At 43.1% G+C, this 12,879-nt stretch overlaps 1 protein-coding gene across 1 annotated transcript; it reads left to right on the top strand.

Annotated features, from left to right (window-relative positions):
* The first annotated feature begins 41 nt into the window (after positions 1–41).
* Positions 42–12,664, top strand: LOC144606247 (uncharacterized). The gene is made up of 6 exons (XM_078422160.1): positions 42–164; positions 2,212–2,811; positions 3,522–3,915; positions 6,572–6,744; positions 8,158–8,215; positions 10,930–12,664. Exons 2-6 carry the CDS (start codon positions 2,570–2,572, stop codon positions 11,545–11,547), a joined length of 1,485 nt encoding a protein of 494 aa, XP_078278286.1. The 5' UTR covers positions 42–164; positions 2,212–2,569; the 3' UTR covers positions 11,548–12,664.
* Positions 12,665–12,879: the final 215 nt, after the last annotated feature.

The raw sequence follows: 12,879 nt of genomic DNA, 5'->3' as shown, positions 1-12,879 counted from the left end.
AGCAAGGGGGGGGGGCAGCAAGAGGGGGGACAGCAGGCTGGGTACAGCAGCAGCAGCAGCAGCAGGCGCTGCCCGGCCGCGGAACGGGCGGAGCGGGTCTGTGAGCGCCGGCGGACAGCATTGGCAACGCACGTTTCCGCTGGATGGTGGGCACCGGACTGCAGGTGAGTGTGGTGGGGGGGGGGGGGTAGAGATGGAGGGGGGGGGGTAGAGATGGAGGGGGGGGAGAGATGGAGGGGGGGGAGAGATGGGGGGGGGAGGGGAGAGATGGAGGGGGGGGAGAGATGGAGGGGGGGGGGTAGAGATGGAGGGGGGGGGAGAGATGGAGGGGGGGGAGAGATGGAGGGGGGGGGAGATGGAGGGGGGGGAGAGATGGGGGGGGGAGGGGAGAGATGGAGGGGGGGGAGAGATGGAGGGGGGGGAGATGGAGGGGGGGGAGAGATGGAGGGGGGGGAGATGGAGGGGGGGGAGAGATGGGGGGGGAGGGGAGAGATGGAGGGGGGGAGGGGAGAGATGGAGGGAGGGGGGGGGGGAGATGGAGGAGAGAGTAGGAGGGGGAGAGATGAGGGGAGAGGGAGAGGGTAGATAGGGGGGGAGATGGAGGGGGAGAGACAGGGAGGGAGGGGGGTGGGAAAGGGGGAGAAAGAGAGATGGATGGGGAGAGCGATAGAGGGGGAGATGGAGGGGGAGAGATTGGGGGGGGAGATGGAGGAGGGAGAGATATAGATGGAGGGAGGGGGAGAGATGAGGGAAGAGGGAGGGAGGGGGTAGATAGGGGGGAGATGGCGGGGGGGAGATGAAAGAGGGAGGGGTAGATAGAGGGGGATGGAAGAGGGAGAGGGGGGAAAGAGATTGATGGGGAGAGCGATAGAGGGAGGGGAGAGATAGAGGGAGGGGGAGATGAGGGGAGAGCGAAGGAGGAGAGGGAGAGGGAGAATAGATCATGGGAACGGGAGAGAGAGATGGAGGGGGAGAGGGGGGAGATATGCTAAAAGAGTGATAACATCCCAGTGATATATGCATCTTGTATTTAACACCCTACCAGTCATGCAGGTGACTTTGCTGCATCCCAATAGTTGTGTTACTAAGAAAGCTTACATTATAAAGACAATTAAGTCATTTTGGGGCAAAGAGGGTTAAGGGTGAGAGAGTTTATAACTAAGTTTCAATAACTATGAATCTATTTTGTTACTGCAAGCTAAAAAAAATAACGGCTGTACATTCCATTGTTCAATGGAGTGTGGGTAGAATTATACAGCGTGGAAACAGGCCCTTTGGCCCAACATGTCCCAGCTACACTACTACAACCTGCCTACGCTTGGTCCAAATCCCTCCAAACCTATCCTATCCATGTACCTGTCTAACTGTTTCTTAAACATTGCGATAGTCCCAGCCTCAAATACCTCCTCTGGTAGCTTGTTCCAAACACCCACCACCCTTTGTGTGAAAAGGTTTGTACAAGTATAATAAGAAGTGTTGGCTCGTCCATGTCAAAGTAACTCTTAAATGACTTCCCCACAGTGAAACTGGCAGACTGCGGATCCAACCGTAAGAACTCACAATGGTGACGTTTATATTGAATGTACACTATACAAGCTGTAATTTGTTGTACTAAACTACTTACAGCAAACTTCAGGAAAGTGAATCTTGGGAAGACTAATCGTGGTGAGCTGGTTGGGTATAAATGTGTGAACATAACTCACTATCTCTTTAATTGGTCCGGTGGGGTAGCGGTAGAGCTACTACCTTACAGCGCCAGAGACCCGACTACAGGTGCAGTCTGCACGGAGTTTGTACGTTCTCCCCATGACCTGCGTGGGTTTTCTCCGGATGCTCTGGCTTCCTCCCACTCTCCAAAGACATATAGATATAGATTTATAGGTTAATTGGCTTGGTGTAAATGTAAAATTGTCCCTAGTGTGTGAGTAGGGAAGAAGGGTCTCGACCCGAAACGTCACGCATTCCTTCTCTCCCGAGATGCTGTCTGACCTGCTGAGTTACTCCAGCATTTTGTGAATAAATACCTTTGATTTGTACCAGCATCTGCAGTTATCTTCTTATACTACGTAGTGTTAATGTACTGGGATCGCTGGTTGGTGCATTGGTTGGTGAGCCGAAGGGCCTGTTTCCCTGCTGTATCTCTAAACTAAAATTGCAGAATTGTACTACTGTGATAATGAGATAAAATGTATTCTTATTTTATTTCTGCAGGTGCAATGCCAATGGGAACTTACGTTGCAAAACGACTCAAATCATTCCACAAAACATCCATTACCAGAATAATGATACCAGAAACAGTCTGAAGAAGGGTCTCGACCCGAAATGCCACCCATTCCTTCTCTCCTGAGATGCTGCCTGACCTGCTGAGTTACTCCAGCATTTTGTGAAATAAATACCTTCGATTTGTACCAGCATCTTCAGTTATTTTCTTACATTACCAGAATAAAATCTTTCCTGGGAGAATTTTATCTTCATCCATCTACTCAGTTGCCTATGTTTTCTCCTCATGGGACGATAGAGATTTTGTAATTTAGGAAAGAACACTTTGGTTGTGTTTGCCTGGACTCGTATGAATCGACTTAAAAAGGAAATGGAAAATTCAAGACGTGCTGACAAGGTGCAAGTATATGCAGATGAAGATAGAGAAAGTGTTTTGCTATTTTCAGATAATGAGAATGAGGCTAAACATTTACAAAAGATTGCTGGCGTGAAAGCATTTACTAAAGCCGTCTCCAGCACAAAAAGAGGTTTATCTACAAATACATCCAAACCCTTTGATCACATTGGTCAGGCTGTCCCCATTTGTTTAAGGTAAGCAACATGCTTGGTCTCAAATGCACCGACTGAAGATGTGTATAAGGAAAGGAGAGTACACCTCGGAGGGTAGTCAAGGCAAAAATGGGACATGAGATAGTTCTGGTAGATCAAGATAACAATAAAATCTCTTTAGATTTTCCTTTGTATTAGGAGCAAACGGGTAACACGGTTTAGATCATTGTCACGTGTACCGAGGTACAGTGAAAACCTTTTGTAGCGTGCTATCCAATCAGCGGAAAGACAATACATGATACAATTGAGCCATTTACAGTTTACAGATACTTGAGAAGGGAATAATGTTTAGTACAAGGTAAAGCCAGCAAAGTCCGATCAAGGATTGTTCAAGGGTCACCAGTGAGGTAGATAGTAGTTCAGCACTGCTTTCTGGTTGTGGTAGGATGATTCAGTTGCCTGATAACGGCTGGGAAGAAACTGTCCCTGAATCTGGAGGTGTGCGTTTTCACACTTCATGGAGTAGGCTCCTTTTAAGGATCAGCGTTATTGAAGATTGCGCGTCGTGTTGTGGAAGAAACAATTGAATGTGGAGGTGAGGGGGTAGAATATGTCGTCCTAAACTATTGGAATTTTTAACAATAACCATGGTTAGATTTCCTGAGATAATTTCTTTATTTATGTTTCATAATAGGCTGTTGTGAAATGTAGGTTTTGATGCTATTGGATTAATGTAATCTTTTGCTTTCTAGCAATAGCTCAGATACAGTAAACAGTTTATTCAAGACGCAGTCTCCATCCGTACCAGTGGGCAATAAGAGAAGGAAAAGTGCAAGAACACCTTCAACCAGGTTGGATGTCACATGTCAAAATGGACTTGATGCTGACATCTCCTCCGATTCAGATGTTGATCGAGGGTATCCAAGCATCTTGAGAAATGGTAAAGAAAGGAGACAGCAACGATGCAAGGCATCCACAAGCAGTCATGTCCCCAAGGAAGCTCGCCAACGAAGAGGAGGGCCCCGATCATCCATGACTGCAGCGCAGAAGAGGAAGAGGTTGAGGGAGCGGGGGCTCGAGTTCCCATTTGTGGAACAAGAATATGGAACGAAGGATTTGCCATTTAAGATGATTTATACATACGAGGTAAATAATAAATCCTTGGTGCGACAAGGAAAGCTGTGAATTATGAACTGCAGTTGAATATTACAGACCAAATGGAGAGCAATCTTTGTGGAGCCAGAGGATGTGGGGTGATCCCATTTTCTGTGTTCCCCAAGAAAATGACAGTGAGTTCAGGGAGGGAGATGTTGATAGTATGGAGCATCTAACTAGATGGAAGAGTTCCAAGAAGACTGAAGAGATAGTATAAGAAAATAACTGCAGATGCTGGTACAAATCGATTTATTCACAAAATGCTGGAGTAACTCAGCAGGTCAGGCAGCATCTCGGGAGAGAAGGAATGTCTGAAGAAGGGTCTCGACCCGAAACGTCACCCATTCCTTCTCTCGCGAGATGCTGCCTGACCTGCTGAGTTACTCCAGCATTTTGTGAATAAACTGAAGAGATAGTTATCTTGTAATGCATAGGGTGGATAAGCCCCTGCGCCGGATGGCCCCCAAGGATGCCAAGGAAGAGATAGCTGGGGGCCCTGATCAAGATCTTTGCATAGGAAGGAACTGCAGATGCTGGTTTAAACCGAAACTAGACACAAAATGTTGGAGTAACTCAGCGGAACAGGTAGCATTGGAGAGAAGGAAAGGGTGACGTTTCGGGTCGAGACCCTTCTTCAGACTGATGTCAGGGGAGAGAGCGGTGCATAGATAAGGAAGTGTGAGGTGTAAAAGCAGGACAAGGGGAATGGAGATCAAGGAAAATGTAGAATCGATCATTGTTAGCTAGGAGAAGGTGACAACAAAGCAAACAGATACAATGTAGTCAGAGACAATAAGTCTGGTCGGAGAACTGGGAAGAGGGAGGGATGGAGAGGGAAAGCCATGGTGATAGAGGGAGAGAGAGAAAGCAAGGGTGATGCATCTTTAGCCACAGTTGAAGTATGAAGAAACTAGATATACATAATGCTTGTTAAAGGATGTGATTGTGCTAGGATTTTCAGTCGCATGTTCCATGGATGGGAGAGCCTTAGTTTTGGTGAGCAATTAAATGAGGGCTGTGCTTGCTTTCACTGGAGCAAAGGAGAATGAAAGGAAAATTGTCCCTAATGCGTGAAGGATAGTGTCAGTGTGCGGGGATCATTGCTCGGTGGGCCGAAGGCCTGTTTCCTTGCTGTATTCCTGAACTAAGCTGCTGAATCATTTTCTCAAGCTGAGCCAAGTGCAGCACAGCCTCATTTTGTGGGCTTTGATTCTCTCAGGTGGGTCATCTTGCTCTTTTTTAAGCATGTTCACTTTCTCCTCGTAAAATTTCCGTCAAGCTCCCTCCCACATGGTTTCTCCAATGCTTGCTTGTTTGCTCCTAAACTCCCAATTTATGCAAAATTCCCACTCCCAGATCTTCACAACTCGTATTTAATCTCGCAGCATGTCCGGCCCACCTACCAATCCTGCCGTTCACCAATCCTCAAATATTTCACACAAATTATTTTGTTTTGTGACGCCCTGCCTCTATTCCATTTGTACTCTGCAGTCCAGCGGGTCTGGCTTGTGCACTTGAAAATATTGATCCATTCATCTCCAGATTCAGGAACAGCTTCTTCTCAACAACCATCAGACTATTAAACACTACAAACGCCACGCCACCTAAGCTTTGAACCACAAACTGTCTCATTGCACTGGAGACTGAAGGCTTTTGTTTTGTTTTGCACTAATGTTTTCTTAGTTTATTAAAGTTCTTTTTTTTTTTGTTTGTTTACTGAGTACGATGTTTACAGACCTGTTAAGCTGCTACAAATAAGAATTTCATTGTTCCGTTTTAGTAGATATACAAATAAACACACTCCTGACTTTGTTGACCATTGACATGAATCAAGAGACTCGTGGTTTACCCCAAAAAAATACAAAGTGCTGGAGTAGCTCATTGGCTCAGGCAGCATATGTGGAGAAGTTTCAGGTTACCCTAATTCGCGTAGGTTACCCAAAATGTCATCTGTCCATGTTCTCCCGAGATACTGCCTGACCTGCTGAGTTATTCCAGCACTTTGTGTACTTTTTTGTAAACCAGCCTCTGCAGTTCCTTGTTTCTACATAGATCTACATATGTTTCTACACAGATCTACATATGTTTCTATATCGATATGCACGGTAGCGCAGCGGTAGAGTTGCTGCTTTACAGCGAATGCAGCGCCGGAGACTCAGGTTCGATCCTGACTACGGGTGCTGCACTGTACGGAGTTTGTACGTTCTCCCCGTGACCTGCGTGGGTTTTCTCCGAGATCTTCGGTTTCCTCCCACACTCCAAAGACGTACAGGTATGTAGGTTAATTGGCTGGGTAAATGTAAAAAAAAAAAAAAAATTGTCCCTAGTGGGTGTAGGATAGTGTTAATGTACGGGGATCACTGGGCGGCACGGACTTGGAGGGCCGAAAAGGCCTGTTTCCGGCTATATAGATATGATATGATATGATATGATCTACATAGATCTATGAAGAAACAAGGAACTGCAGAGGCTGGTTTACAAAAAAGTACACAAAGTGCTGGAATAACTCAGCAGGTCAGGCAGCATCTCGTAGTTAGATAATAGTAATTCTTCCATACAATTGTTACCTTATAACAAACATACCACAATGTAATATAATGGATTACTTTGGTAAATTTTCGAATGCGAATGTTTTTGTAATTTACAGCAAACGGCGTTGTGTGGATTATTTGATTACATGAAGGAGCTAAAATGTCAAAAACACCTCATAAAATCCTTAAAAAATATAGATGTGGACTGTGCAGATAGAGAGGGTTGTCCAACGAGACAATACAAGTACCTGGATGAGAAAGGACCACTTTCTCCCATATCAGAAATCAGGTAAGTTTGCACTTAATTTTAATTTCAAAGTGAATGAGAGCATATGTTTGCAGTTTACATGATTTAAGAAGTATAAAATATCATTGTTGGAAGTTGTCAGCTGGTCAGTGAGCATCTGTGGTGAGTGGAACAGAGTTCCACGTCATGAATAAAAAGAGGAAAATGCTGGAAACACTCTGCACGTCAGGTAGCATCCGTGGAAAGAGGTCATAAGGAATAGGAGTAGAATTAAGCCATTCGGCCCATCAGGTCGACTTCGCCATTAAATCATGGCTGATCTCTCTCTCCCTCCTAACCCCATTCTCCTGCCTTCTCCCCATAACCTCTGATACCTGTGTTTCACCTGTTTCTGAACATGGGAAACACAGTTAACATTTCATGTCAACAAACCGAGGATGTCCACTGTTGCCGTCTGAGTGCCAGAGTGTCTACAGTATTTGATGTTTATTTCTGACTTCATTTTTCATTTATGTCATTTGATGTCATTTGTACCCTGCTGGGTGCAGTGAAAATCTTTTTTGCCTACAAAATACATACAAAAGTTAAAAAATAATGTTTCAATATATGGCATTTAACAACATTCTAAAACTGAATCGTGCAGAATGGGACTCTGTCTTGTTCCCTACACTATGCTAAAATAACTTGTTTTAATCATGGAGGTAATGGGAACATTACAATTGTTCTCAGTGCTCCTGCATCAGGGAGGGATAATTTGCACAGCTGTTCGCTATTTGGAGGTTCCTGTCAAGCAGTGTGAATGTATAAATGTCAGATCTTTGGAAGGATGTGCTGGCTCTGGAGAGGGTCCAGAGGAGGTTACAAGAATGATCCAAGAATGAGTAGGTTAACCTATGATGAGCGTTTGTCGCCACTAGGCCTGTACTCGCTGGAGTTTAGAAGAAAGAGGAGGGGACCTCATTGAAACAGAATAGTGAAAGGCTTGGACAGAGTGGATATGGAGAGGATGTTTCCACTAGTGGGAGAGTCTAGGACTAGAGCTCATAGCCTCAGAATTAAAGGATGTTCTTTTAGGAAGGAAGATGAGGAGAAATTTCTGTATTCAGAGGGTGGGAATCTGTGGAATTCTTTGCCACAGAAGGCAGTTGAGGCCAAGTCAGTGGATATTTTTAAAGCAGAGATAGATAGATTCTTGATTAGTACAGGTGTCAGAGATTATGGGGAGAAGGCAGGAGAATGGGGTTAGGAGGGAGAGATAAATCAGCCATAAACCAGGCCTTAAAGTATTCGCTAAGTTTCAATGAGCCCCCCCCCTTTGTAATTGTAGTGAAGGCTACCACTGCTTCAGCTTGACAAAATTTCATATCAGGCAATTTTTTACACAATGTGTCGCTGCTTACATCTATAAATAAAACAGGGTATTTTATAAAATATTTACATCTCTCTTAATGTTAGTGATGAAAGCTGCATTGAAGACTTTGAAATCGAAGAGGCATTTGATGTAAAAATTGTGGTAAGTAAATTATATTGGATGCATAGATATTTCTGTGCATTGCATAATTTAATACACAATAGAGTACGTTATACTTCTGAAATGCAGCTCCTTGGCTGCACGAGATAACTGCTCGATGTAGTGCCCAATGTAGCATCTGATTACTGATTGAGAATGATCAGCCATGATCACATTGAATGGCGGTGCTGGCTCGAATGGCCTCCTCCTGCACCTATTGTCTATTGCAAAATGTTCACTAAAGAAGAACTCTACCTCGCAGTTACATAAAGATAGTTTTTTGTTTAGTTTCGAGATGCAGCGCGGAAACTGGCCCTTCGGCCCACCGTGATCCCCGCACATAAACAGTATCCTACACACACTAGGGACAATTTACACCAAGCCAAGTAACCTACAAACCTGTACGTCTTTGGAGTGTGGGAGGAAACCGGAGATCTCGGAGAAAACCCATGCGGGTCACGGGGAGAACGTACAAACTCCGTAGAGACGGCGCCCGTAATCAGGATCAAACCCGGGTCTCTAATGCTGTAAGGCAGAGGAACTTCACAGCTGGGCCACCGTGCTGCCCTGTTTAATGTTTAATGAAATCAAGGGTACCTGGCAATATTCTGAACTCGGTGACACCTACAAAATTTATGAGGTACATTATATCAGTGTATCAGAATATAATGTCTTCTTCACTTCTTAAAATGATTGCCAACTTGTTGAAACACATTTATGAAGACAGAATACATCAAATGGATACAATTGTAAATTATAGTGAGTTTCATAATGTAAAATGAGTTCACTACATTGTCGTTTCAAAGCAAGCTCATGATGCAGCTCTGTAACAGTACTTGTTCGGTCGCATTTGGAGTATTGCATGCAGTTCTGGTCGCCCCATTTGCAAGAATGATATGCAGGCTTTGGAGAAGGTGCAGAGGAAATTTACTAGAATGCTGCCTGAATTAGAGGATTCCAGCTACAAGATGAGGTTTGATGAACTCGAATGTTTTCTCTGGAACATCGGAGGTTGAGGGGAGACTTGATAGAAGTATATAAAATGAGGAGAGGCATAGACAGGGTAGACAGTCGGAACCATACTCCTCAGGGTGGAAATGTCAACACTAAAGAGCTACAAGGTGAGAGGCGGAAAGTTTAATGGAGATGTGCTAGGGAAGTTTTTGTACACAGTGTATTGGGGGCCTGGGATGCATTGCCGGGGTGATGGGGGTGGCAGATATCGTAGTGGCGTTTAAGATGCTTTTAGATTGGCACATGGAAGTGCAGGGAATAGAGGGATATGGATCATGTACAGACAAATTAGCTCATGTTGTCCTGTTCTGTTGAAGACTTCAGACATATTTTGGCCAGAACAAGGGGCCACAGTTTAAGAATAAGGGGTAGGCCATTTAGAACTGAGATGAGGAAAAACTTTTTCAGTCAGAGAGTTGTGAATCTGTGGAATTCTCTGCCTCAGAGGGCAGTGGAGGCCAATTCTCTGAATACATTCAAGAGAGAGCTAGATAGAACTCTTAAGGATAGCAGAGTCAGGGGGTATGGGGAGAAGGCAGGAACGGGGTACTGATTGAGAATGATCAGCCATGATCACATTGAATGGCGGTGCTGGCTCGAAGGGCCGAATGGCCTCCTCCTGCACCTATTGTCTATTGGCAACTACAGAATGCATTATATAATAGATAATTAATTGAGTTTTTATCTAAGACTTATTTTGCCACATTGAATACAACATTTATGTTGAAAATATTGGTTTAGATTTTGCTGCACTTCATGATCAGCCACCACCTGTCATAGATTACTAGCCCATGTTTATCTATTATTGTAGTGTATATAATACTGTGTATATAATGGTAATTGCAACTTTAAGAACTGAGTACTAGAATGGTATGATTTGTGTCATGTGATACATTCATTATCTTATCAGTCTCGTGAATATGTGTGAGTATGCGCGGTGTACTTTTGTAAAATAAAGAAGACCCACACTGGCAACAGCATGTCCTGAAAACCTACGCTTTATTTCTATCAACATGCTCAGGCCATAATATCTTACAATTACGGCTTGAATAAAAAATGGTTCGAATTTTATTTTACTGAATGGTGGTGTGTTTTTATTAATAGATGATTTAGAAGTGTCTAAATAGAAATATAGAAAATAGGTGCAGGAATAGGGCATCTGGCCCTTCAAGCCAGCACCGCCATTCAACATGGTCATGGCTGATCATCCAGTATTAGTACCCCATTCCTGCTTTCTCCCCATATCCCTTGATTCCGTTAGCCCCAAGAGCTATATCTAACTCTCTCTTGAATATATCTAGTGGATTGGCCTCCCCTGCCTTCTGTGGCAGAGAATTCCACAGATTCACAACTCTCTGGGTAAAAAAGCTTTTCTTCATCTCAGTCCTGTCCTAAATGGCCTACCCCTTCTTCTTAAACTGAATAAGGAGGAAATAAGCAGGAATCAAGCACAATATATTATCTCAATCTATTTCTGGCATGCAACTTGATTATTGTGAAAAATGTGAAATTCAATGTGAACCTTCTTAGTGTATGAGCAGTTTCATCAGCCTGATGATATTGACTTCCTCGGCTGTTCTTATTCTGCCTTGGATCACTCTGCTACCGACAATTTTATTGTTTTTCTACCACATTCACAAGAATTAAATAATGCGGCTAATTTATCATTCAGTCATTGTTGATAATCCTTGTTTTACTTGCAGGCGAACAGCTGCTTCATAGTCGAAAAGCCTGAAAAAAAGAAAAAGTGCTCGAGGAAAATGCATCGCAGTGGAAAAAATAAAAGGCGACCTGTAAAGAGCGGTGAAAATAAACACAAGCATAAAGCCAAGGGTAGAAGTAAAGACCATATTAAAAATAAACCGGAATCTGTTGAAGAAAAGAACCGTGTGATACAATATCCCCCGCCTCATGTGCCTTTTAAGCGGAAATCAAGCAAGGTCACGAAAGGAAAAGTAGCAGACCAAACAGCTGTCGATCCTTGCTGTCTACAGAACACCAGCAGGCCATTAGATAAACAGGGGGATGAAGAAACGGAGACTACACTTTCTCGAAAGAAAAGCAAATCCAATAAAGACTCAAAAAAGATTAGGGTACAAAGGGAAAAACACTTAGCATCACAAGAAGAGAATATTCCAGAAAGTGCATTAACAATGTGTCAGAAAGTCCTTTACAATAATGGCACCACTCAAAGACATATTTCCCAAGAGAGGGACAATTCTATGGAACAAGCCAACAAAGGCGCAAAATTATCATCAAAGTCAGTTAAAAAAAAAAAGCGCAAACTCGATAATGGAACCATTGTAACAAGGGTAGTTTAGGGTTTTGTAATAAGGGTAGTAATTTTACCTGTTCACCATCAGCAGCTTTGATTTAAGAATGAATACTATAACATTGCAACTGTGTTTTATATACATTTGGCACATTTTTAATTAATTATCCAGGCCAATATTGGTTTGAGAGGAGACACAAGGAATTATGAATTCTAGAATCTTGAATGAAATACAAAGTGCTGGAGTAACTCGGTGTGTCAGGCAGCATCCCTTAGAGGGGTTGGATAGATGACCTTTTGGAACGAGCCCCGTCTTCAGACTGATTATAGTCGGGGTGTGAAAGCTGGAAAAGAGGTGGTGCGGGTCAAAGCCTGATAAAAGGACAAAAAGTGCTGGAGTGACTTAGAAAGTCAGGCAGCATCTCTGGAGAATATGGATAGATGATTTTCTGGTGGGGACCTTTCTTCAATCCCGACCCAAAATGTCACCTATCCGTGTTCTCCAGAGATGCTGCCTGACCTGCTAGAGTTACTCCAGCACATTGTGTCCTTTTGTGTATTAACCAATATCTGCAGTTCTTTGCTTCTGCACCTGGCAACTGATAGATGGAAGGTAGACACAAAATGCTGGAGTAACTCAGCGGGTCAGGCAGCATCTCGGGAGAGAAGGAATGGGTGACATTTCGGGTCGAGACCCTTCTTCAGACTGAAAGAATTAAACCAGCATCTGCAGTTTTTCTCTACACAAGTGATAGATGGATGCGGGTGGGGGGTTTGATGGCTGGTGTGTGGCTTGACATTTCACTCCTCTTTTCTCCTCATCTCTCGCTGTTACTAATTAGTAATTGGGGCTTTTATAAGGGCATATGTCTTACGTAATAATAGCTTATTTTGTTATTTTATACTTCAAAATTTTTAAATATGCTTTTACAGTATTAAGAAAGGAACTATTTTTAAACTAGAAAATGCTGGTATTAGCTGTTTATTTTTCATTACATTTTTGTGATGGATAGTGCAGTGAATGCACATGTTAATATTCCAAGTTGGAGATTGTAATGTTGAATATTGCCAAATAGCTTCCGCCTATGGAATGAGAAATATGAAACCATTATTAGAATATTATTAAAACCGTGCTTGTTAAAACCTAAATGAAATGGTTATTTTTGCACAATGTCCTATAAACTGTATATGCTTTTTAAGAAAAATCTCCTGTTTCCAAGTTGTCCATGGATTGGTTATTTTGCATTTATTTTACACAGAGGAGCGTGCACATTTCATTTACACCTCAAAGTTGTGTTGTATGTTTTATGAATTTTCTTTTTCATTCACAAATATTTGTGTTTTATAAATATTTGTAAGTAAGCATGAAAAATGATAGACA

This window comes from Rhinoraja longicauda, chromosome 26, assembly GCF_053455715.1.
Source record: "Rhinoraja longicauda isolate Sanriku21f chromosome 26, sRhiLon1.1, whole genome shotgun sequence".
Classification (NCBI taxonomy): Eukaryota; Metazoa; Chordata; class Chondrichthyes; order Rajiformes; family Arhynchobatidae; genus Rhinoraja; species Rhinoraja longicauda.
The sequence above is the reverse complement of the archived record's forward strand: the minus strand, read 5'-3'. Positions and strand labels throughout refer to the sequence as shown.

What these genes read in the sequence shown, in the direction of transcription:
- LOC144606247 (XM_078422160.1), top strand. Translation starts at nt 2,570, where the DNA reads ATGAATCGACTTAAAAAGGAAATGGAAAATTCAAGACGTGCTGACAAG. An exon ending in GCTGTCCCCATTTGTTTAAG is followed by an intron (nt 2,812 to 3,521) that starts GTAAGCAACATG and finishes TTTGCTTTCTAG; the next exon opens with CAATAGCTCAGATACAGTAA. An exon ending in TCTCCCATATCAGAAATCAG is followed by an intron (nt 6,745 to 8,157) that starts GTAAGTTTGCAC and finishes TCTTAATGTTAG; the next exon opens with TGATGAAAGCTGCATTGAAG.